Genomic DNA, 21,841 nt, shown 5'->3' on the forward strand with positions numbered 1-21,841 from the left:
ACTAGAAGTAATAGATGAGAACACGGATACTAGAGATGGAGAAGACAGGAAATGAAGACATTTGCATCTTATGACTCCAATCTTAGTAATTGGAGTGGTTAGCTATATGTTCTGCCAGGAGAGGTAATGCTCACAGTAATTAGGAATTAAAGCCTGTAGGAAGAAAGTTTAGAGTTCCCCTTACTGTCATGGGAAGTATTGTAACAAATCAATACAGGATTGCCAGACCTGTTGTTACAGATACAGAATGTTACAGATATAGAATGTTACAGATACAGAATGATTTGTAGAGGGCAAAGTGTTTGGTCTGGAACCAGGTGAAAAAAAAGCTAACTGTAGGTCAGCTCTGGTTGGGTAAGAGTACACCGGAGGCTTAGGTGTTCATGGAATCTGTGGGAGTAATAACCAGAGTGTTAATAAAATTGCAGCAGATAATGAACTTTCTTAACATGTACAAAATGGTTGCCTGCACATCAAATGTAAATCAGGATTTCAAAGTAGTCTCTCATAATTCGAGAGAAAGTGTTTTTTCCTCCTTGAAATAGATGGTCAGTTATGAAGAATATGGTTTGAAAGCCATATAACTACTCATACATTAATTACGTTGGTATTTTGTAAGGTACCTTACAGAAGGTTGGTCTGTTTACCAACAAAGCATTATTTGTATGTATATCCCTTTGTTTCCATAGAATATGGGGCACTTTTCTAAACATCCAAACAGTGGAGGGCAGGGGAGAACAGAGAGGAAGTAACTGAAATTTGGAAGTAGCCAAAATATTACATAACATTCTTTTCTCGGTGGGAAAACATATTATCTTTTTTTTTTTTAAGAACATATTATCTGATTAAATTTCTTTTCTGTTGGACAAATGCTACTGCTGAGATTCCTTTAACTTTTTGTATGGCATTTAAAAAATAATGTAATTTTTTTGTCCTGATCTCTTGCAGAGAACTATAATTGAACTCAGCTTTGTGACTTAATTTTATGTAGAAGAAATACAAAAACAACAACAACAACAGTTATTAAGGTTAGGTGACTTAGTCAAGTCTGCCAAGTGTTTGCGTGTAGAATAGAACCTTTGGAAAGTGTATTGAATTATTTGTTTTTTAATTTTGTTAGCATAGCTCTGCAGCTTATTCTTCATCCCTGACCCTAAGTCTTGAGAAGATGGTTCTTCTGTTTTTCAGTCTGAGTTTCACTTCTTTTCTTGCTCTGTGATGATTGACCATAAGATCATGTTTTTTTCAGGGGAAAAGCTTGAACTCAGCCACTGGGGTTCTGATTTATCGTGACAGATTGCAGCGTGGAATTAAATGAGGCTTTAGACCAGAAGGGGTCTTGAGAATTCCTTCCCTGCCCTTCTGGTATCCTGTCACCACCCTTATTTCATGATACTTCTGATGTGCTACACACATATCCCAAAAAACCAAGCAATTTTCAGACGCAATTAAGTCTGAATGTCTATTTAAGAGTAATTTGTTAATGGCATATGCATCACTAAGCAGAGCCGCGAACATCTAAAGCACCTGCATTTAGGTTCACAGCACCCTCACAATTTTTTTCAGGGAAGTAGTCTATTTGCTTATGTATCTAAAGGGTCCATTCTGGTGGTATTTTTTAAAACAAAAAATGTCTGCTGCAAAGGAAAACTGATGTTTCCACTTGGAGAGACATTTAATTGCTTGTAATTGAAAGTGATGCTTCTCGGGGCGCCTGGGTGGCGCAGTCGGTTAAGCGTCCGACTTCAGCCAGGTCACGATCTCGCGGTCCGTGAGTTCGAGCCCCGCGTTGGGCTCAGAGCCTGGAGCCTGTTTCCGATTCTGTGTCTCCCTCTCTCTCTGCCCCTCCCCCGTTCATGCTCTGTCTCTCTCTGTCTCAAAAATAAATAAACGTTAAAAAAAAGAAAGTGATGCTTCTCTAGTTTTTTTTGTTTTTTGTTTTTTGTTTTAAGATCCCACATTCTGTTACAGTAAAAGTTGTTCTTCCTCTAACCCATTAAATATTTGGGGGAAAAATGGACTCCCCAGTAAAATAAGCCATCTTTATCCTCTTTATAGGAATATATATCCTTTTTATAGGAACATCCCTCACCACCACTGCCCTTTTTTTAGGGTTACATGATGCTATTTACAAGTACCTCAGCCTTCAAAAAGCTTTTCTCCTTTTAGCCACTGCTTCACCTCAAGATTTATTAGACTTTCCTAACCTTTTTAAGCCTGGAGCTACTGAGTACTGTACTGGGATTGTATCAAACCTAGGTAGGCCAACAATTAACATGTATTTCTGATTTGGTCTTTTGCACATACATTATTTTATATTCCTGATTCCATGTCCATATTCTTGAGTCATCTTGAAATAAAAAATATAGTTCTTTTTAAAATTCTCTTTAGAATTTAGTACATTCTTTTGTACATGCAAACAAATACTGCCAATATAATCATTAAAACAAATTAGTGCCTATTCCTTATTAGTTTTGGTTATTGTTTCACTAAAAAATATACAGTACCATTGAAATAGTTACACATTTTAAAGGTAAGTTTTGATTAAATTAATCTCAGTCATTCTGAATTATCAAGTTAGAGCAGAATTACTCTTGTGGAATCTATGTCCCCATACTTACCTCTTCTGATTTTAAAGAAGATGATTGTTTGATTGAATTCAGAATTTAAGAGGGTAAAGGACATCTAGTCACTTCAGGTCAGCTCTGCCACTAAGTCCAACCAGTTGGTTACTGATTATCTACCCTGCTTTAGAGACACTCATGGCAGATTCGGTTACATATAAGTGAGTTGTTCAGCCCATGTGGCTTGGTCTAGGTGTTCTAAGATTTTAATTTTCAGGGTATATTATATCACACAGTGATTTTAAAAATAAGAAAGGAGTCACAGGAAAGCAGTGAAAAAGAGAAAAGGATTTAAAGGACCAGAGAAATTAGTATGAATAAGATAATGTCTGAGAGAGAATAATCAAAATGAAGGGTTCTTACAGAATCATGTAATCATTTTATTCTACCTCCTTCATGTCTGTCTTTAAACCGTTCCTGTATTCTCGATTTCTCATTCCTTGAAACAAGATTTTTATTTGAGTGTTTATTTGTTTTGAGAGACAGAGAGAAAGCGTGCGCATGTGTGCGTGCGAGCAGGGGGAGGGGCAGAGAGAGAGAGGGAGAGAGAACATCTCAATCAGGCTCCACCCCATCAGCACAGAGTCTGATGTGGGGCTGTATCCCACAAAATGTGAGATCATGATCTGAGCCAAAATCAAGAGTGAGACACTTAACTGACTGAGCCACCCAGGCACCCCTTGAAACAAGATTTTTTTTTAATGTGTAAATAAGAGGACTTTTAGGTAGAATGATGTTGTGAGTCAGAAAGTGCTCTCTCCTGAATTTCCTCATAATATCTCTGCCTGTTTCTGGTGTCCATTTCGTCTCTTAATTGTAATTATTTGAAATAGTTTTAATTTCTCAGGATTCTAGTTTTCAATTAATGCTAAAAGTGAAAATCCTTAGTTAAAACTATAAGTTATTGACCCATTTCAGTGTCCTGTTGGATATTGGGAACTAAGGGGAAACTTAGTTTCTTAGTATTTAGTTTCTTAATACTGAGATGGACCATAAGAGTGGTTTCTTCATGCTGCCCCGCTGAAGGTGTACTTCAGAGAACTTTCCAGCATCTGAGAATGATGGGCATAGAAGCTAAAAGGAATTCTACTACTTGATGTTTACCCTGTGTCTTCAATTGCTTTCAAGACTTTATTTTTCAGTTTAAACCGTAACCCACATGGTTTTTGTGATCTACATGTTTATGAATTTTTAATTCTGTAAAACATTGACATTTTGTTCTTTAAAAATAACTCCATAAAGAATTTATTATTGGGGCGCCTGGGTGGCTCAGTCGGTTAAGCGTCCGACTTCAGCCCGGGTCACGATCTCACGGTCCGTGAGTTCGAGCCCCGCGTCAGGCTCTGGGCTGATGGCTCAGAGCCTGGAGCCTGCTTCAGATTCTGTGTCTCCCTCTCTCTCTGCCCCTCCCCCGTTTATGCTCTGTCTCTCTCTGTCTCAAAAATAAATAAATGTTAAGAAAAAAAAATTATAAAAAAAAAAGAATTTATTATTGGTAGTTTTTTCTTGAAGGTACCAGAGCTGTAGCAATTATTGTTTATTTAAAATAAAGATTCCCAGGGGCGCCTGGGTGGCGCAGTCGGTTAAGCGTCTGACTTCAGCCAGGTCACGATCTCGCTGTCCGTGAGTTCGAGCCCCGCGTCAGGCTCTGGGCTGATGGCTCAGAGCCTGGAGCCTGTTTCTGATTCTGTGTCTCCCTCTCTCTCTGCCCCTCCCCCGTTCATGCTCTGTCTCTCTCTGTCCCAAAAATAAATAAACGTTGAAAAAAAAAAAATTTAAAATAAAGATTCCCAGTGCCGCGCTAGTCTCAGTCTGGTGAAGCTTTTCCGTCGCTTGCAGAGATTCGCCGGGTCATGGTGCCAACCTGACTGAGAAAGGGGCGCTCCTGGGAGACGAATGAGGAACCACCTCCTCCTGCTGTTCAAGTACAGGGGCCTGGTCCATAAAAGGAAGAAAAGCAAAAGACAAGAATGGCTAAATTCGTCATCTGCCCAGCCCCTGCCACCCACTGCAGTGACATCCTGCGGCTGATCAAGGAACTGGTCAAATAAGAATATATGGAAGAGCAAGTGGCATTAACTGAAAAAGATCTATTAGAGGATGGTTTCGGAGAGCACCCTTTCTACCACTGCCTGGTTGCAGAAGTGCCTAAGGAGCACCGGCTTCTGGAAGGACGCAGCGTTGTTGGTGTTGCCATGTACTAGTTTACGTATGACCTGCGGATTGGCACACTGTTGTATCTTAAGGACTTATTCATAATGAGTGATTACAGAGGCTTTGGCATAGGATCACAGATTCTGAAGAACCTAAGCCAGGTTGCAATGAAATGTCGCTGCAGCAGCATGCACTTCTTGGTAGCAGAATGGAATGAACCATCTATCAATTTCTACAAAAGAAGAGGTGCTTCTCATCTGTACAGCAAAGAGGGATGGAGACCCTTCAAGATACACAAAGAGTATTTGCTAAAAATGGCAGGAGAGGAGTGAGGAATGCTGGTGCAGAAAATGACAGCTTCCATTCTATTTTAGATTAAATTCTCAATGATCTTGCTTTCTATCCTGTTTGTGGTCAAATAATAGAATGAACACCCATTCCAAAGCTTTATTACCAGTGGCAGGTTTGCACGTTTGAAATGCAGTCTGTTTAAGATGGTAGTCTTGTATGCCGTTTGGAGTCTTCTTGAACATCTTTTGATAAACAGCAAGGTGGTGTGATCTTGATGTATATGAAAAAAACTTCATTCTTGTGGGTCATTAAAGTGTGTACAATGTACACACTGGTACTTAAGAGTTTCTGTTTTAATTCTTTTTTAATAAACTCCCCTTTGATTTAAAAATAAAATAAAAACATAAAAAGGTTCCCTAGAGTAGTGGTTCTCAAACTTTAGTAGTGTGTCTGAGTCATCTAGAGGAGTTTTTAAAACACAGAGTGTTGGGTGCTATTAGTCATATTACTGATTCAGCAACTGTGGGATGAGTCCAGAGACTTTGCACTTCCAACAAGTTCCCAGGTGGTGCTAAAACTGCTGGTCCTGAAACCATACTTTGAGAGGCACTGAGTACAGTATTGATTGCAGAAGTCTGAGACAAAGCTGAATCTCATCTGTGCTGAATGAATGCTGAGTTGCTTGTAATGCAAACAGAGTCATTCTACCTATTGGATGAGTACCAACGATGGCATTTAATGCAGTTTCATATTTTATTTATTTTCATAGATTGGAGCATATGATCAACAAATATGGGAAAAATCTGTTGAGCAAAGAGAAATCAAGGTAACAAGTTTATTTCATTTTGTATATTCTAAAACATAGTTCTATAAGTTGATTATTAACCACATTTTAATTTATATCTCTCCATATACTTTTAATTAAAGTACTTTTAAATAACGAGATAAACTCCAAAGTTTTAAATAAAGAGGTATACTCTTATGCTGGCATAATCATGTGTGTTTACCTCTGATGATTTATTTATTTATTGTTTTTGCTTTTTAGCATCTTTCTGTTCTTTTAAAATTTAATTTCTTATGATTATTTTTTTATCAGCTGTCTGTCTTCCCCTTTCACTTGTCACCTTATACTTCTAGTTTGCTTTTCCTCCCTTTTGATGCTGTCATTGCTCTGTACAGTTTATTAAACTGGTAAGTGTTTCAGGACTTTTCCCGCCTGAGTGATCCTGTCAAATGCCGCTCTGCTTCATTGAGATCTGCTTTTGGTGCTACTAACAAGAATGACTTGGACGCAAATAGTTTCGCTGAAAAGTTGGTCATTTTTTAAAAGAACTTAGAAAAATAAAGCATTAATTAAAGTGTTTTTGTGTTAGGTGGTTTTCATGTAATCACTTATGCTGATAAGACATTGTCATAGGCTCCTTGCTAGCATGAAAACTATTTTTTAACCAAATTTATTCTGTTTCTCAGCAGTTGCTCTTTTTTGATAATATTTATATTTTTCATTTGCATAGATAATACTAATCTGTGTGTTCCTGCACGAGCTAAATTTAATCTGAGCCCAGAGAATGTTACTTTAGCTGCTTGACATTTTCTATCTTGTATAGAAAGATGTATATTAGACTGGAAACCAGTTTTAATAGTTACTTAAAAAAAATCTCAGTGTTTAGACAATTCAGTCATCTATGATAAAGGGCAAGGTTCTTTGCCATGGGTCATTTTTAATCTTTAAACTTTTCATGAAGAATTAAAGTTGGTGTAAACATCTAGTATGTTAAATATAGGATTAAATCATGGGGACAAAAAGATGGAATGGATTTTATTTTTGTAGTAAGATACATAATTACAAATGTGATCAGTTCAGTTAGGCAAGGGAGGGGTAGGTAGGTGATGGGGAGTGCAGGGGGAGGCATCCCCAGGGAGGTTAAGAAAGACTGCATAGAGGAAGTGACTCATGAGCTGAGTTTGACAGACGTTAGGGACAATGAGGAAAACATTCCAGACAGAATGGAGAGCATATGAAAATAAATATGCAAGAAGGAACGAACACGACTGACTGAGGAATCCTCAGGAGCTTGGTTGATAATAGGGTGGATGGAAGAAGGAAATTGGAATGGTTAGGCACGAAACTAGAAAGGAAAATGGGAGTCAGATCATGGAGGGGCTTGACTGCCTTACCTGCAAGTCTGAATATAATCTGGAATACGGTGAGGGAGACATGGATGGATTTTATTTTATTTTATTTTATTATTTTTTTTAAAAAGAGAACTTTTTATAACTTTGATGTGCAGCAAATTCAGCAGCATACATTTAGCCCAGTTTGGTGGCCAATTCTTTAGCCTTTGCCTTTTCTAACTTGACAGTGTGAGCCACTGCCTTTGGACCCAGGACCCAGGATAGTAGATCTCATCATCATATCTGTCATTGTAACTGGTCCTAATAGCTTCCACCTGCTTAGCCAGAGCTTCTTTGTCTTCCCAGTTAACCTGTGTGAAGGCAACAGTGGTGCAGATCTTCCTATGGACCAGACACCCTAGCCTGGCCTTTCCCTTGATGATGCAGTAGGGAACCCCCCTCTTGATGACACAGGGCAGGCAGGACGACAACCAGCTCAGTGGGATCCACATGATTTGCAGTCACCACTGGCTGAGCTTTCTTATTTTCCACCAAGGTGGTGACAGTATTAACCCCAGCTCAAAGGACAAGCGACCTCTTAGAGGGGACATCACCTTTGCTGGCAGCTTTCTTCTCAGCCTAGGGCAGCAGTCTCTTGCTTTGTCTCTGTTGTGTGTCGGGGGTGGGGGCAGGCAGTATAAGTAGTTGAGCAGCTATTTGGTGGTCGAGGGCCTGGGAGAGCTGGTTAATTGTGGGAGGCACTTTTAGACATTTATAGATAATGGCCCTTTGCCATTGCAGCTGGATGTAGCGGGGCCATTTAACAAAGCAGATGAGGTCTCTTTTGGTCTGGATATCCTGTCCAGTGCCAAAATTCTTGGGCCTTTTTTCACATAGGGGATTGACCACCTTCTTGACCTCCTGCTTCTGCATGACAGCAGGAGGGGGCGGGGGCAACTAGCCTCCCCTTAGCCTTTTTTTCCTTTCAGCATCTTGGATGGCTGGAGCTGTGCTACTTTGATTTTTAAAAATTTTATTTGAGTATAGTTGACATGCACTGTTACATTAACTTAAGGTGCATCATATTTTAGTGACTTGGCAAATTCATACATTGTGCTATGTTCACCACAAGTATAGCTACCATCTGTCCCATTGCATCGCTGTTACAGTAGCACTGACTGTATTCCTTATGCTCTGCTTTTTATTCCCATGACTTACTCATTCCATACTGGAGGCCTGTATCTCCCTTTCCTCTTTACCTGTTTTGTCCAACTCTCCCTACTCCTTACCCCCGCCCCCCCACCCCAGCAATCATCAGTTTGTTCTCTGCGTTTATAGGTCTGATTCTGCTTTTTTATTCTTTTTTTTTTTAAGATTCCATTTATAAGTAGAATCATATGGTATTTGCTTTTTTTAATTTAAAGTCAAGTTAGTTAACACATAGTGTAATAGTGGTTTCAAGAGTAGAATTTAATGATTCATCATTTACATATAACACCCACCCAGTGCTCATCCCAACAAGTACCCTCCTTAATGCCTATCATCCATTTAACCCATCCCCCCCCCACCTACCTCCCCGCCAGCAACCCTGTTTGTTCTCTCTTATGGTTTGCCTCCCTATCTGTTTTTAGACATTGAAGGATTTTAAGCCAAAAAAGTTGCCTGATTAAATTTATGTTTTAGAAACTTTGCTTAGGCAGCACTGAGTGTGATGGGAAATACTACAAGAGGAGCAGATTTAAAATTGTGCTTTAGAAATATCCAGGTGGTACTTGAGAGAGAGATTTGGGAGTCCTTGGTATGAATGTGTGTATATCTAGGAATGTGTATATGTATGCAATGTGTATTATATAACATATCATATAATACAGCTATAGGAGTGAGGGGATTTCCATTGGATGATGAGGGGAAAAGGCTGAGAATAGAACACAGGGAAACATCAACATGTAATAGGTAAAGAGGGAGATATAAGTGAAGAGTAAGAGATCCATGACACAATAGTCTGGCAAGACTATCAGGAAAAGTGGGAATAGTCAAGCAAGTAATGAGCAGCATACAAGTTTAGTAAGATGCCTTGAAACCTCTTAAGCTGCTCAGTACAAATAACTACATTCCTCATTTTTAGAACTATTTTAATGCCTAAGCAGAGGTTAGGGTAAAGGAGCGTTACTTATTTATTCCTTTGTGCACTGACAGGATGAACTTGGAGAAGACTAAGAACTATAACTTTTTTTCTGGAATATGTCTCCCTTTAAAGATAGTACTTTGTAATTGTAATTGAAGAATTAAAAATGGTATTAAAACTTACTCTTGTTATTTTGAATTAAAGGGGCCAATTTGTTGACAAGTCTAAAATATTCCATTCTTGCTAAACATTTTAGTGGAGGCAAATTGTTTGTAGTGTAAAATAATTTTGCATTTACTCTAAGGAAGGTAGAGAAATAGCTGCTGTGTATTAATATAATATTTGATTTAAAGCACCTGGTGCTTCGAAAACACTGTACGGAATGTGTTGAGTTTGTCCTCTGTAATCGATTGTCTCTCTGTCATGGCAGTGAGCAGCAACTAAAGAAACCAAAGAAAGCCATAAAAGTAAATTCTTTGGAAATGTTTATTTTTTTAATTGAGACCTTTAGTTGATATTCCCAAAGTTTTTTGTAAGTTGCAGATTATTTTTTTCTTAAACATTTTAGAAATTATAACTGAAAACTTACATTTTCTGATCACCTTAACCCAAATTTAAAAGTTAATGTGGAATTTCTTCCAGCTTTAGTGCTTACTAGAGTTTCAAAGCTTCAATAAAAAGAACCATGCTATTTAAAGTCATTATAGAGGAAAAACAGGATGGGGAAAACTAAATAGGATTTCTGGAAAGTGAAACTGATGGTTACGTCCTTTGGTGGCGTCTAAGTATTATAATAGTTCCATGCATGGGAAGTCTGCATCATTGAACAGAAGTACTTTCTAAATTTAAGCAGCTGTTTTAAGCTTTTTGGCTCAACATTATCTGTGTGTACTTACAGATTTAAAAAAATTCAAAACTTCATATAATTTGTGTCATTGCACCTTAGGAAGGTACTATGAGAGTTTAAGTATTTATTCAATAAAGAATATATTATTTGGATTCTTAGAGATTAATTATATTTCTAATACTTAGTTGTTTCTACTTTCTAGTTTGATCAGTAAACTAGAAAATCTTATTAATTTTAATAAAAAATATTAACATCTTTTATTTTAAACTAACTTGGTTTTTATTTTTTTGTTCATTTAAACTTTTGGTGGTCCATAATTATAGTTAGTACCTGAAAGCTATGCTATTTTGTTTGAATATAGTCTACTCTAAACCAATTAAAAGTTTTTCCAACTTAAAATATCTACTTAATTAAAATCAGATTTTTTGAATGCTCACCTGTGGGTGCTAATATCTTTTATTTTTGTGGTTGAAATAATTAATGTTAGAAGATTTATCAGTGAAATTTTTCTTTGTTTTTCTTTTTTTTAACACTCTAAATAGTCTGATAGGTTACCTTGAAGGGGAGTTTTATCAAAACTGGCAATTATGCTATGATTCTACAATGTAGCTCAAAATAAATATTTTAATAAAATATAAAATAAGAAATGAACCACATAAAAAAGGTCAAGAAGAATGAATCTTGTGTTGTTGAAAAACAACATAATTGCATAAATCAAGATAATTTACTGTTCCTCTCAAAGGACTTTAAGTTCTTAAAACTTAAACTTAACTTAACTTAAAAACTTAACTCTCTTTAGAAATTATAGGTACATAGCAGTAAATTAAGCTTCAGGTTTGCCATAAAACATTGGCAATAAGATTATTTTCAAATTATCAGGAAAAGAATATGTAAAAGAAGTAAATCAAAGTATGTTACCGTTTTCAAATTTGTTGGCACTAATAAAGATTAAATCTCAAACTTTTTTCTACATCTAGTGCTCTATTAAAGAAATTTTGTTTTTCCATATGTGTATTGTTAGAATTGCTTTCCCAATTTGCAAAATGTTGGGAGTGATTTATAATTCTGCTAGCCACTCGATCATGACGTTAGAATGGGAATACAGATGGAGTCAGTTCTCGTTATTTGCAGGAGTTTTGTTCTATAAAGTCACCACAAACACTGAACTAGCAGATACTGACCATTGCTCCATCTCTAGTCACAGCTCTTTTGTCAACCAATCAGTACTTATACTTGGTTTTTGTATGTTTCTGTTGAAAGGCATCTTATTTAATATATATTGTTGATTCACTAACACTGAACTCATGGCCAACGACAGTATGACTCATGTCTGAACAATGCTTATGGAGCACACGTTTTCTCAGTGAGGCACCTCTCAGCCTTCTTATACTCACTTCAGCACTGTGCTTGAGGGCAATTTTAAACAACAAAAATACCAACAAGAAGCATAAAAAAAGCAAAAACCAGCACTTTGTGAAAACAGACTGTGAAAGGATGCATATTTACAGCATGAGAGCTGAAATAAGAAGGCAGATTGTTGCCTTGTTTGACTTCAGATGGGAATGTGCACATTGGATGACTCAAATTTTTTGCCAGTCTTACTTTGTGCATGTCTGCAAATGACTGCAAAAGCACAGCAAGTATTGATTTTGGGTTACAAATAAATTCTGTGAGCAGGTAAATCTGCAAATACAGAATCTATGAATATGAAGATTGACTATATATATAAAATTACCATGGCTGTGTCTTCAGTCCTGACTCTTTTGTTTTTGTACCTGCCAGTGGTTTTCAGCTTCACATGGACAACTATTCGAAGGGGTTCTAAGGTTAATTGCTTCTTGATTTCAGGGTAAATTTTTGATTTAAACATCTCCATTAATTCTGAGCTCAAATAGTCTCCTTTTCTATGTTTCAGATGCAAACAGTACTTAACTAAATGATTACCTTACGGGTCATTGTTATTTGAATTAGAACCAAACAGAGAATTTACTACAAAGTTACCTGATTAACTGAATGAATAGTAAACAAATTACCTACACACTGTGTCATATCTCAGCGCTTGACTCCTAAAGAATTTAGTCTAAGCTCTTCCAATTCTTAACATCCCTTCTTAAGTTATAAAGTGTGATTTTTTTTTCAGTGATTTTGATCTCTATCTCTGCTCCTGCTCCATACACTGATGGCAGAAACTTAATCTTAGTGTTCAGTAACTCTGGGTTTAAACTAATTCAATTCATGATTCCTGCTTTCCCTCCTCTTCTTCCTGGGCATGGCATCTAAGTTCTAAGGTGATTAGGTGGCATTGTGGTCTCATTGGTGGTTGGTATGTGAATGTAGTGGTGACCCTGAGATCTGCATCATCCTCTCCGGGTCTCAGCTAGTATCACCCCCACATGCTGGCATCTGCTGAGAAGTCTGCATCCCTGTCTGTCCCCAGCTTTGTGATCTTCTGCTTCCTGCAGCCACCCCCCCAACATCACACCTTGAGGGCTTTTCAGGGCCACTGCTCTCCCAGCCAGCCCCAGTATACTCTCCTGTGCAGATCTGGGGCCAACACAGTCTCCTGGACCGTCTCAGGCTTTACATCCAAATTGAGTTCTGGTTGTGATAGTCTTTGTTTTAGGATTTTACTTTTAGTAATAAACAGACCTCACATGTTACACACATCCCTAAATGTATCCTTTTGGAAAGTAATAAAATTTATTACAATACTACAGTTATGTTCCAACTGTAACAAATATGTGATGTGTTATATTTTCGTCCAGTGTATTACTTACAGGGTTTTTTTAATTGAAATCTTTAGAATTTGATTATTTTCTGTTGTTCTGGATTTAAAAATATGTAAATTGAATTCTACTTTTTTATTGAGGTATAATTGACATATAAGATTATATTACTTCTAAGTGTACAACATAATGATTCAATATTTTTATATATTGAGAAATATATGTATTGAGAAATGATACCACAATAAGTAGTTAACATCCATCCCCATACATATTTCCAAATACTTTTTTTTCTTATGATGAGAACTTTAAGATCTACTCCCTTACCAATCCTACTTTTAATATATTATAGGGTTTAAGGAATAAACCAAAGAAAACAGCGCATGTGAAACCAGACCTCATAGATGTTGATCTTGTAAGAGGTGAGTCTTGAATAAATAACAGCTTAATGCAATTAGAAATTGACCCTGAAGAAACATTATTCAAAGTGGGTTAAATATATATGTAGAGATAAAAGAAATGTGAGCCGAAATGAAGGTGGGAATAGTACAAGAAAGACGCAGTGGAAGTATTTAAATACCATTGACTAGTCTTTCTCCCCACTAAAGATCAGTCCAAGAAATAAAAGAAAAGCAGCTTGTGTTTGCCTAGCCAACTATATGGCTTGTTTATAAAAATTTAAGTGGTAATTTTTAATTTCTAATTGGAACTGACCTTTGAACATTGTCTTGTATTTATAAAATATCTGGGAGAAATTCTGCTGTTATTTCAGTTAAAATGGTTTCTTTCAGAGTACCTAAGTTAATAAGATAGCACTAAGAATGTTTTTAAAAGTGCCTACCACCCAAAATTGGGCATTTCTCACTCATAGTATAGTGCAAACTAAAATTATACATGGTTTTCTCTGTCCTTCAAATGTTGAAATATTTTCTCTAAGGAAATTAAAGAATGATGCATGTATTTTGTCATTTTATTTGACTTTTTTCAGGGTCTGCATTTGCTAAGGCAAAACCTGAAAGTCCTTGGACTTCTCTGACTAGAAAGGGAATTGTTCGAGTTGTGTTTTTTCCCTTTTTCTTCCGGTGGTGGTTACAAGTAACATCAAAAGTCATCTTTTTCTGGCTTCTTGTCCTTTATCTTCTTCAAGGTATAGTTAAGTGATAGAAATTCATTTTGCTTGTAACTTTCAGAATGTTATGTTTTTAGGCTTACTAAGGCTTTTGAGAAAACATATACTAATTATATGGAGTATGAAGATACACATTTGTTGTGATATTTCATTTAATAAGACACAGCTGGTTTGGTGTTAAAAATGTTTGAGAAAACAGTTATGTTCCATTATAATTTTTATGAAAACTTGAATTTGCAAATGGCTAAAGAAAAACACAAATTGAGAGGAATTTAACAATTAGAAAGTCTCTTCAAAATGCACATACATATCACATGTACCTACCACACCAGTCTTTTTTTTTTTTTTCTTAAGTTTATTTATTTTGAGAGAGGGAGAGTGTGTGTGCACGTGGACACACAGTGGGGGAGGGGCAAAGAGAGAGGAAGACAGAGAATCCCAAGCAGACTCCATGCTGTCAGCCCAGATCGCCACATGGGGCTCAGTCTCACAAACAGGGAGATCATGACCTGAGTCAAAATCCAGAATCAGACGCTTAACCAACTCAGCCATCCAGGCGCTCCCACACCAGTCTTTTTTTATACAAGCTCTGTGAGTTTGTTTTTCCTGTATCAGCTATAGTTTCTCTTTTCTTCTATCCACCATATTTGGAGACTGACTGTCCTCATTCTCTATTGAGAGTCTGTATGCCAGGAAGTATTCTGAGTGCTTTTCAGAGTCTCACTTAATTCTAACAACCACGCAGTGAAGTGTTGGTACCAGTAGTTTGCCTAGCTTATAGAGATGGGACCCGAAGGACCTGAGGGCCCCAAGTCACACAGTCCCCAGGGGCAGTAGAATCCAGGTTCGAGTCTAAGCCATCTGACTACCAAGCCACATGCTTAACACAACTCCATTACGCTGCCTCCCAGAGCAGCAGCGCACAAGGCATAATACGTGATGCTCTATAGAGTGTTTGGAGGCTTGAAGAAGACACCACTCACATCCCAGCACTGTAACAAAAGCAGTGATTTTAATTCAGTGGGCACCCTTTCAGTCTTTTTAATGTCTTGCTTTTTTAAAAAGACATGATAGTAATCCTGAATGATTATTTAAATATGTTTCATCAACAAACTCTAAGTGAAAGATTAAGTATCTTATTTTTTTTTTCAGATAAGTATCTTCTAAGTAAATGAAAATACAATAAAGCCTTCAGACTTTTATTTAGGTAAAGTCGTTTCTTTTGAGCCAAGGTACATCATATATACCTAAAAGAGAGTGAACTGTGAAGATTTTGTGATTTTTATCAATAGAGAGATTTGTGTGTTTTTCTGATTAAAGAAATGATAAATGTTAATTGAAGAAAATTTGGAAAATGTAGGAAAAATATTTTAAAAACCTGCCTGTAATCTGCCCTTCAGTTTACTTTGTAACATTTTTTATGTAGTTTTGATTATTCTGTATAAACAATTGTATTTTTTTGCCTTATGTAATCACAAGTATCATAGTCTTTATAATTATATTTTTAAATTATTATATACTGTCCTACATCAGTATTGAGCATTTAAGCTTTTTGCTGTCTTTTGCTATTAGAATTACTGCTGAAGTGAATGTATTTGTGAAGTTTTTCTTATATTTTGAATTATTTTCCTATGATAAATTCCTAGAATGCCTGCAATGGGGTGTAATAACATGTCCAAGGATTTTCATATGCAATTTTTAATCACTTTCAAGAATTTGACCTTTATTGTTATTGTTAAGTAATGCTATTATATGATAGTTCTTCTAACTGTATTTTTATCAGCTATTTTCTAGGTGTAGTGATCCCAATTTTTATTGAGTTACCATCTTGTGTTTGCTGTCCTCCCCAAAAGATTTAAGAGAACTTAATCTAAATGTAGCTATCTTCTAATGCTTTCTAGTTTACCTACAGGAGAAACCTTTATTCTAAAGTAGTCAGAAACTGTAATTGCTAATGAAAGTAATGAGTAATCAGTACCATTGATTGTAATCTCTGTGCATTGTGCTTTCTACTATTTGAGGGCAAGGAAGTTTCCATTGTAACTAGATGTTCACATGTTGTGTCTGAAATTCACTTACTGGCTTGCCAAAGTTAATAAGAAACACAGGTTAGAACAGACGTAAAGTAGATCTTTTTCAGTTCAGAACCAAAGTTTAACATTATAAGTGTTCATAAATGATAAACACTGAATATTCTCCTAGTAAAGCTTAAAGAAGTGACTTAACCCACTTCAAGTCACACAGCCAGTGACAAAGTGATGATATGACCCTTAATGACCCTCAAAATCTGTTGGCACCTTAGAAACCCCTGTGCCCTCAATTTTTTTTTGAATTAAAAGTTGTGTCCTCATTCTCTATCCCATCCTTATCTCCTGAAAGGTAGAAAGAATCACATGCAGTCAGATTTGGTTTTGTACAACTATGTATAGTTTTTCACTTCAGTTACATAAATATCTCAACTGTGTATCCTCAACTACATTTATGCTTTTTGCTTATATCATTTCTCACCCAGATTTTTGCCAAGAGCCCTTATATCTTCTACCTTCTATTCATTTATGTATTTATTTACAGAGAGAGAGAGAGAAAGCACGAGCAGGGGAGAGGGGCAGAGAGAGAGAGAATTTTTTTTTTTAATTTTTATTTATTTTTGAGAGAGAAAGAGACAGAGTGTGAGTGGGGGAGGGGCAGAGAGAGAGGGAGACACAGAATCTGAAGCAGGTCCCAGGCTCTGAGCGGTCAACACACAGCCCGACACGGGGACCGAACCCACGAACTGTGAGATCATGATCTGAGCTGATGTTGGACATTCAACCGACTGAGCCACCCTTGCGCCCGAGAGAGAGAGAGAGAGAGAGAGAGAGAGAGAGAGAGAGAGAGAATCTTAAGCAGACTCCATGCTCATTAGGGAGCCTGACATGGGGCTCTATCCTACAACCCTGGGGTCATGACCTGAGTGGAAATCAAGAGTTGGACCCTCAACTGACTGAACCACCCAAGCAGCCCTGTCCATTTACCTTTTAAATTGCAAATCCAAACCAGCAACTTAAGGTCTAAATCTCTTTTTAGTTACCATTGCCTTCAAGGTGAAAGCCAAGTTTTTAGTCAATCCTTTGTTGAATCTTTCCCCAGGTTTAACCAGACTAAATTAGCTCTTTGCTGTTTCTTCAGCATTTTGTGGGTGTTTTTGTTTGTTTTTTTAATGTTCTCTGCCTTTGGACATACAACTGTCTTTGCTTGGGTAACCCTTTTTCCTTATAGTTACCTGGTCAGCAGCGTCTTCTTGTTCTCTCAGTTAGATTAGGCATCAGATGCCCCCTTCTTTGAGAATCCTTTCATAACCCCCCAATTTAGTTATAGGTCTTTCCTGTATATATTACAGCACTCTTTATAGGTACTGCTCGAGCTGCCATAACAAAATAGCACAGACTGTGTGGCTTAAGTGACAGAGATTTATTTTCTCACAGTTCTAGAGGCTAGAAGTCTTAAGATCAATGTGCCATCAGGTTGGTGTCTGGTGAGGTTTCTCTTACGGACTTGTAGATGGCTACCTTCTCACTTGTCCTCACATGGTCTTTCTTTTGTGTGTGAGCAGAGAAAGTTCTCTGGTGTCTCTTCTTAGAAGTATACCAGCTCTATTGGATTAATGCTCCACGCTTACAAATTCATTCAACCTTTGCTCTATGCATTTGGCCGTTTAGGGCTTCAACATATGAACAGGGCAGAGGGCACAATTCAGTCCATTACTGGTATCTTGTTTCTTTCTTTTTTTTTTTTAATTTTTTTTAATGTTTATTTATTTGGGGGAGGGGGAAGAGAGAGAGAGAGAGAGAGAGAGAGAGAGAGAGAGAGAGAGAGAGAGACTGACTACAAGCAGGGGAAGGGCAGAGAGGGAGACACAGAATCCAAAGCAGGCTCCAGGCTCTGAGCTGTCACAGAGCCCGATGTGGGGCTCGAACCCACGGATTGTGAGATCATGACCTGAGCCAAAGTTGGCCACTCAACCAACTTAGCCACTGAAGCGCCCCACTTGATTCTTTATATGTCCCCCTTTTCCTCTAAGTTGAGGAGGGGCAGGGAAAGAGACTATGTCTTATTTGTCTTTCTACTCCCAGTGGCTAACATCTGTCACTAAATCTCAAAGACTGACAGACCTAAAAATTGACCTTTAGATGGTTTTTTATTTCTAATGATTATCCCTAGAGTTCTGCTTGGCCAGTATGTGAATCTTTGGAACTTTTGTGCCTAATAAACATTTTGTCATAGTTGAGCTCTTGGAGGAATCTGTAGAAGTTCTGTCTAACATAAATCTCCAGTAGTTCTGTCTAGTTCACAGGACTTCATTACATGATCGAAAAGTATAACTTAGCATTATGTAAGAGAAGTGAATGCTTTCTTCTTAACCCCTCACTTGAAGGGAAACAATAGGATGGAGGTGATACCAGAACTGTGGATACAGGAACCACTGTCTCAGGAACTGAGGCCATGGGAGGGACATGGACACTTAGGCACAGCCAGAAGAAAGAAAGAGGGATAAAGTTGGTTCCCAGCCCCACCAGAGAGGATGGTAGTCACAGGGCTGAAAGAATACAGATAAATAACCAGCAAGAGGTTATATAAAATCTGAAGTTCTTTAAGATGTTCTTCTTTGTGCCTGAAACTGTGAACCTCATAAGTGGCATTTGCATCCCCCTTCTTTTTATTTTTTATTTTATTTTTTTTAATTTATTTGTTTAGTAGTCCCTACACCCAACCTGGGGCTCGAACTTATGACCAAGAGATCAAGAGTCACATGCTCTTCCAACTGAGCCAACTGGGCAGCCTGTGTCCCCCTTCTGTTTAAAGATAGTTAATTTAGTGATAGTGAATAGAAGTACTATCACTAATGTTAGATACACACTATGTAAGGAGCTTTTCAGAGTGTTTTACTTGAATTTCTAGTACCTATCTCCGATTTTATTTTACAAAAAAATAAATAAATAAACCAAGGCTCAGAAAGGTAAAGGGACTTAATAAGGGTCACATTAGAGTTCATATTAAAAACATCAAAAACTATACTTTTCAAAATTTCAGCTTTGTTATAAAACAACTAGACACTTTGAGTTAAATTCCAGGGTAGTTCATAAAGATGATTGGTATTTAAAAAAAAAATTTAAGTCTCTTTTTTCTTTTTAAAGAAACTTATTACTTAGGAGATTATAAAGCTGAAATTTGTTTTTACGGGACCTCTTTAAATACATATTAGGAGGTAAAGTGGTATGTTAAGCTTCCATCTTGGTGTGCTAGACCAGGATTCTTTCGGTTGCAGGTGGCAAAACCAAATGCAAACCAGCTTTTGCAAAAAGTGTTGTTTTTGTTTTTGTTTTTTTTGCTGCTTATTATAAAAATTAAAAACAAAAACAAAAAAAACAGGAAACTGGATAGACTGGTCAGTAACAATAGCCCGATGGCTGTATGTTCCAGTTTGCCTGGGACTGTGCAACCGTCCAAGTCTACTTGTGTTGTCCTGAGGCTTTTATTTCACAGCTCCTCTTTCACTCTCAAAAGAGTCCTGATTTACATGATAAGTTGCATAGTCATTCAAAACAGCATATGCCCATCTCTTTGATTAAATAATCATTGATATTTTAGAATATTTACTTAATATATTTTGTTGAAGTAAATTATATAGATCATGACATTTTACCCCAGTATACATCAACATGCATCTCTTCAAAATAGGCACATTACACGACATTACAACAATCACACCTAACAGAATGAGCAAAAATCTCCTAACTTTCAGATTCTCCAGTTGTTCCAAAACAGAATTAGAAACTCCTAGGCCCTGCATTAAAGCATTGCTGGATCTAGAGGCTCAGGTGATGTCTTTTTGTGTTGTTGATTCTGTTCTCATCATGCTGGTCTCATTCTTAAGAAGGCTTTTTTCTGAGTGGTGGCTGAGGTGGTATGGTAATTTTGTATTTCCATAGTCGTGCTTGTGATCTAGGAGAAGGGCCTTCTTTCAAGTACTTATATTAATCCCTGAAAAAGATTCTGATTGGCCCCACTTAGGCACATGCCCATCTTTTTATTTAAAAAAAAAAAAAAAAAAACAAAAACAATTTTTTTAAGTGTTTATTTTTTAGAGAGAGACAGAGACAGAATGTGAGCGGGGGAGGAACAGAGAGAGAGGGAGACACAGAATCTGAAGCAGGCTCCAGCCTCTGAGCTGTCAGCACAGAGCCTGATGCAGGGGTTGAACCCATGAACCGTGGGATCATGGCCTGAGCTGAAGTCAGACGCTCAACCAACTGAGCCATGCAGGTGCCCCGCCCATCTTTTTATTAATTCCTGTGCCCAGAATTAAGACTGTGGCAAGACTACATTACATTTCTATCCCTGAAGTCAGAGAAATAAGACCATTTGATTGACAGATAAAAGGGGCAGACTCCCAAAAGGTAGACACTTTTATGTCTAGAAAGTATAAAGGATGCTGAGCAGGCAAAAGCAAGATTTCTTCTTCGTATGACAGTGCTTAGTATTGGTGAGTGTTTAGAGGTTTTCCTGAAAAATACACCCAAGTAAATTTATGTTACTATTTCTGAGTGGATAAACTTCTATTGAAAAGAAGCTCTTTATAGCCTTATTACACACATCATAGACTTACTTCCTTGTTTGGAAAACAAAGAAATAAGAGCACTAGAAGTTAGTGGTTCTTTTGATTGTGATCTTACTAGGAATGCCCTTAGATTTATATGCATCTGTTTTTCACTATAGCGTTAAAGTGTGTACTTTAGAGACTATGTTGGATGTTATCTTGTTCCAGGAGTTTATTACTGAATACTGTGGGTAGCCAGTGGCAAAGAAAAAATAGTCTGAAAGAGCTTGTCTGGAGTAACATCTTAAACTCATTTAAAATTAGAAAAATAATCTGCCAAGAAGCAGTGTTAGAACAATTTTTAAAGTTTTGAAGAAGTGACTATCAGATCTATAATTAAACATATTTTCTTTCCCTTTTTGTAGTTGCTGCAATAGTGTTATTCTGTTCCGCTTCTAGCCCACATAGCATACCTCTGACTGAAGTGATTGGGCCAGTATGGCTGATGCTGCTCCTGGGAACTGTGCATTGCCAGATTGTGTCAACAAGAACACCGAAACCTCCTCTGAGCACAGGGGGTAAAAGAAGGAGGTACTCTGTTATAAGTGATCTTTTTGTGTATGTCTGTAACTTGAATCTAAGATTGTTCTTGACTTGAATAAAATGTCGTCTTGTAAAGTCACTCTTTCAAATAAAGCAGGGAGTTTCAGAGTAAACTGCCAGAAGATTTAGGTTGTGCATTTGCTTCAAGGCCATTGTGAGACCACAGACCTACTTTTGTTGTTTTTGCTTTCTTTTCTGAAGCTCATCTGCAAGGCACCTAATATCATTGCAGGGAATATATTAGCTGGAATTGCTGATAATTCTGTTTACAAAATCTTGTACTTATACTTTGATAATAAGAGCCAAGAAAAAATTTCAGTCAAATTCTATTTATTAAATGCTACTTGAAGCTGTTTCATATTGCCCCTTGATTAAGTAAGCGTAGCAAGTCTCACTGGCCACTCAGCACAATGGAGTTCTGTTTAAAGGGTCTTTTGGAGCAATTGAATATCGTTGCTAAGAGATTGTGACATTTGCAGTATGGGGATGTTGAGATTTAAGCCCTTTTTGTTTTGAAAAGATAATACCTTCATTAGATAAATAGCATTATTGATCAGTTAGATTATAATTCTTTCCAATCTAAATTTTCTTCTTTCTTCTTCCTTCTTCTGCAGATAAGTGGCATTCAAGTAGGGAAGAAATGCTTTTGT

General features: G+C 37.2%; 1 protein-coding gene and 1 pseudogene across 1 annotated transcript in view; both read left to right on the plus strand.

Annotated features, from left to right (window-relative positions):
• PHTF2 (putative homeodomain transcription factor 2) overlaps positions 1-21,841 on the plus strand; it is a 129,884-nt gene that overhangs the window by 67,492 nt on the left and 40,551 nt on the right. The window contains 5 exon segments of the mRNA XM_043588685.1: positions 5,839-5,895; positions 6,249-6,260; positions 13,235-13,304; positions 13,871-14,029; positions 21,014-21,179. Coding sequence (XP_043444620.1) covers positions 5,839-5,895; positions 6,249-6,260; positions 13,235-13,304; positions 13,871-14,029; positions 21,014-21,179 — 464 coding nt within the window.
• Positions 4,418-5,488, plus strand: LOC122487801 (annotated as a pseudogene).

Source organism: Prionailurus bengalensis, chromosome A2 (genome assembly GCF_016509475.1).
Source record: "Prionailurus bengalensis isolate Pbe53 chromosome A2, Fcat_Pben_1.1_paternal_pri, whole genome shotgun sequence".
Classification (NCBI taxonomy): domain Eukaryota; kingdom Metazoa; phylum Chordata; class Mammalia; order Carnivora; family Felidae; genus Prionailurus; species Prionailurus bengalensis.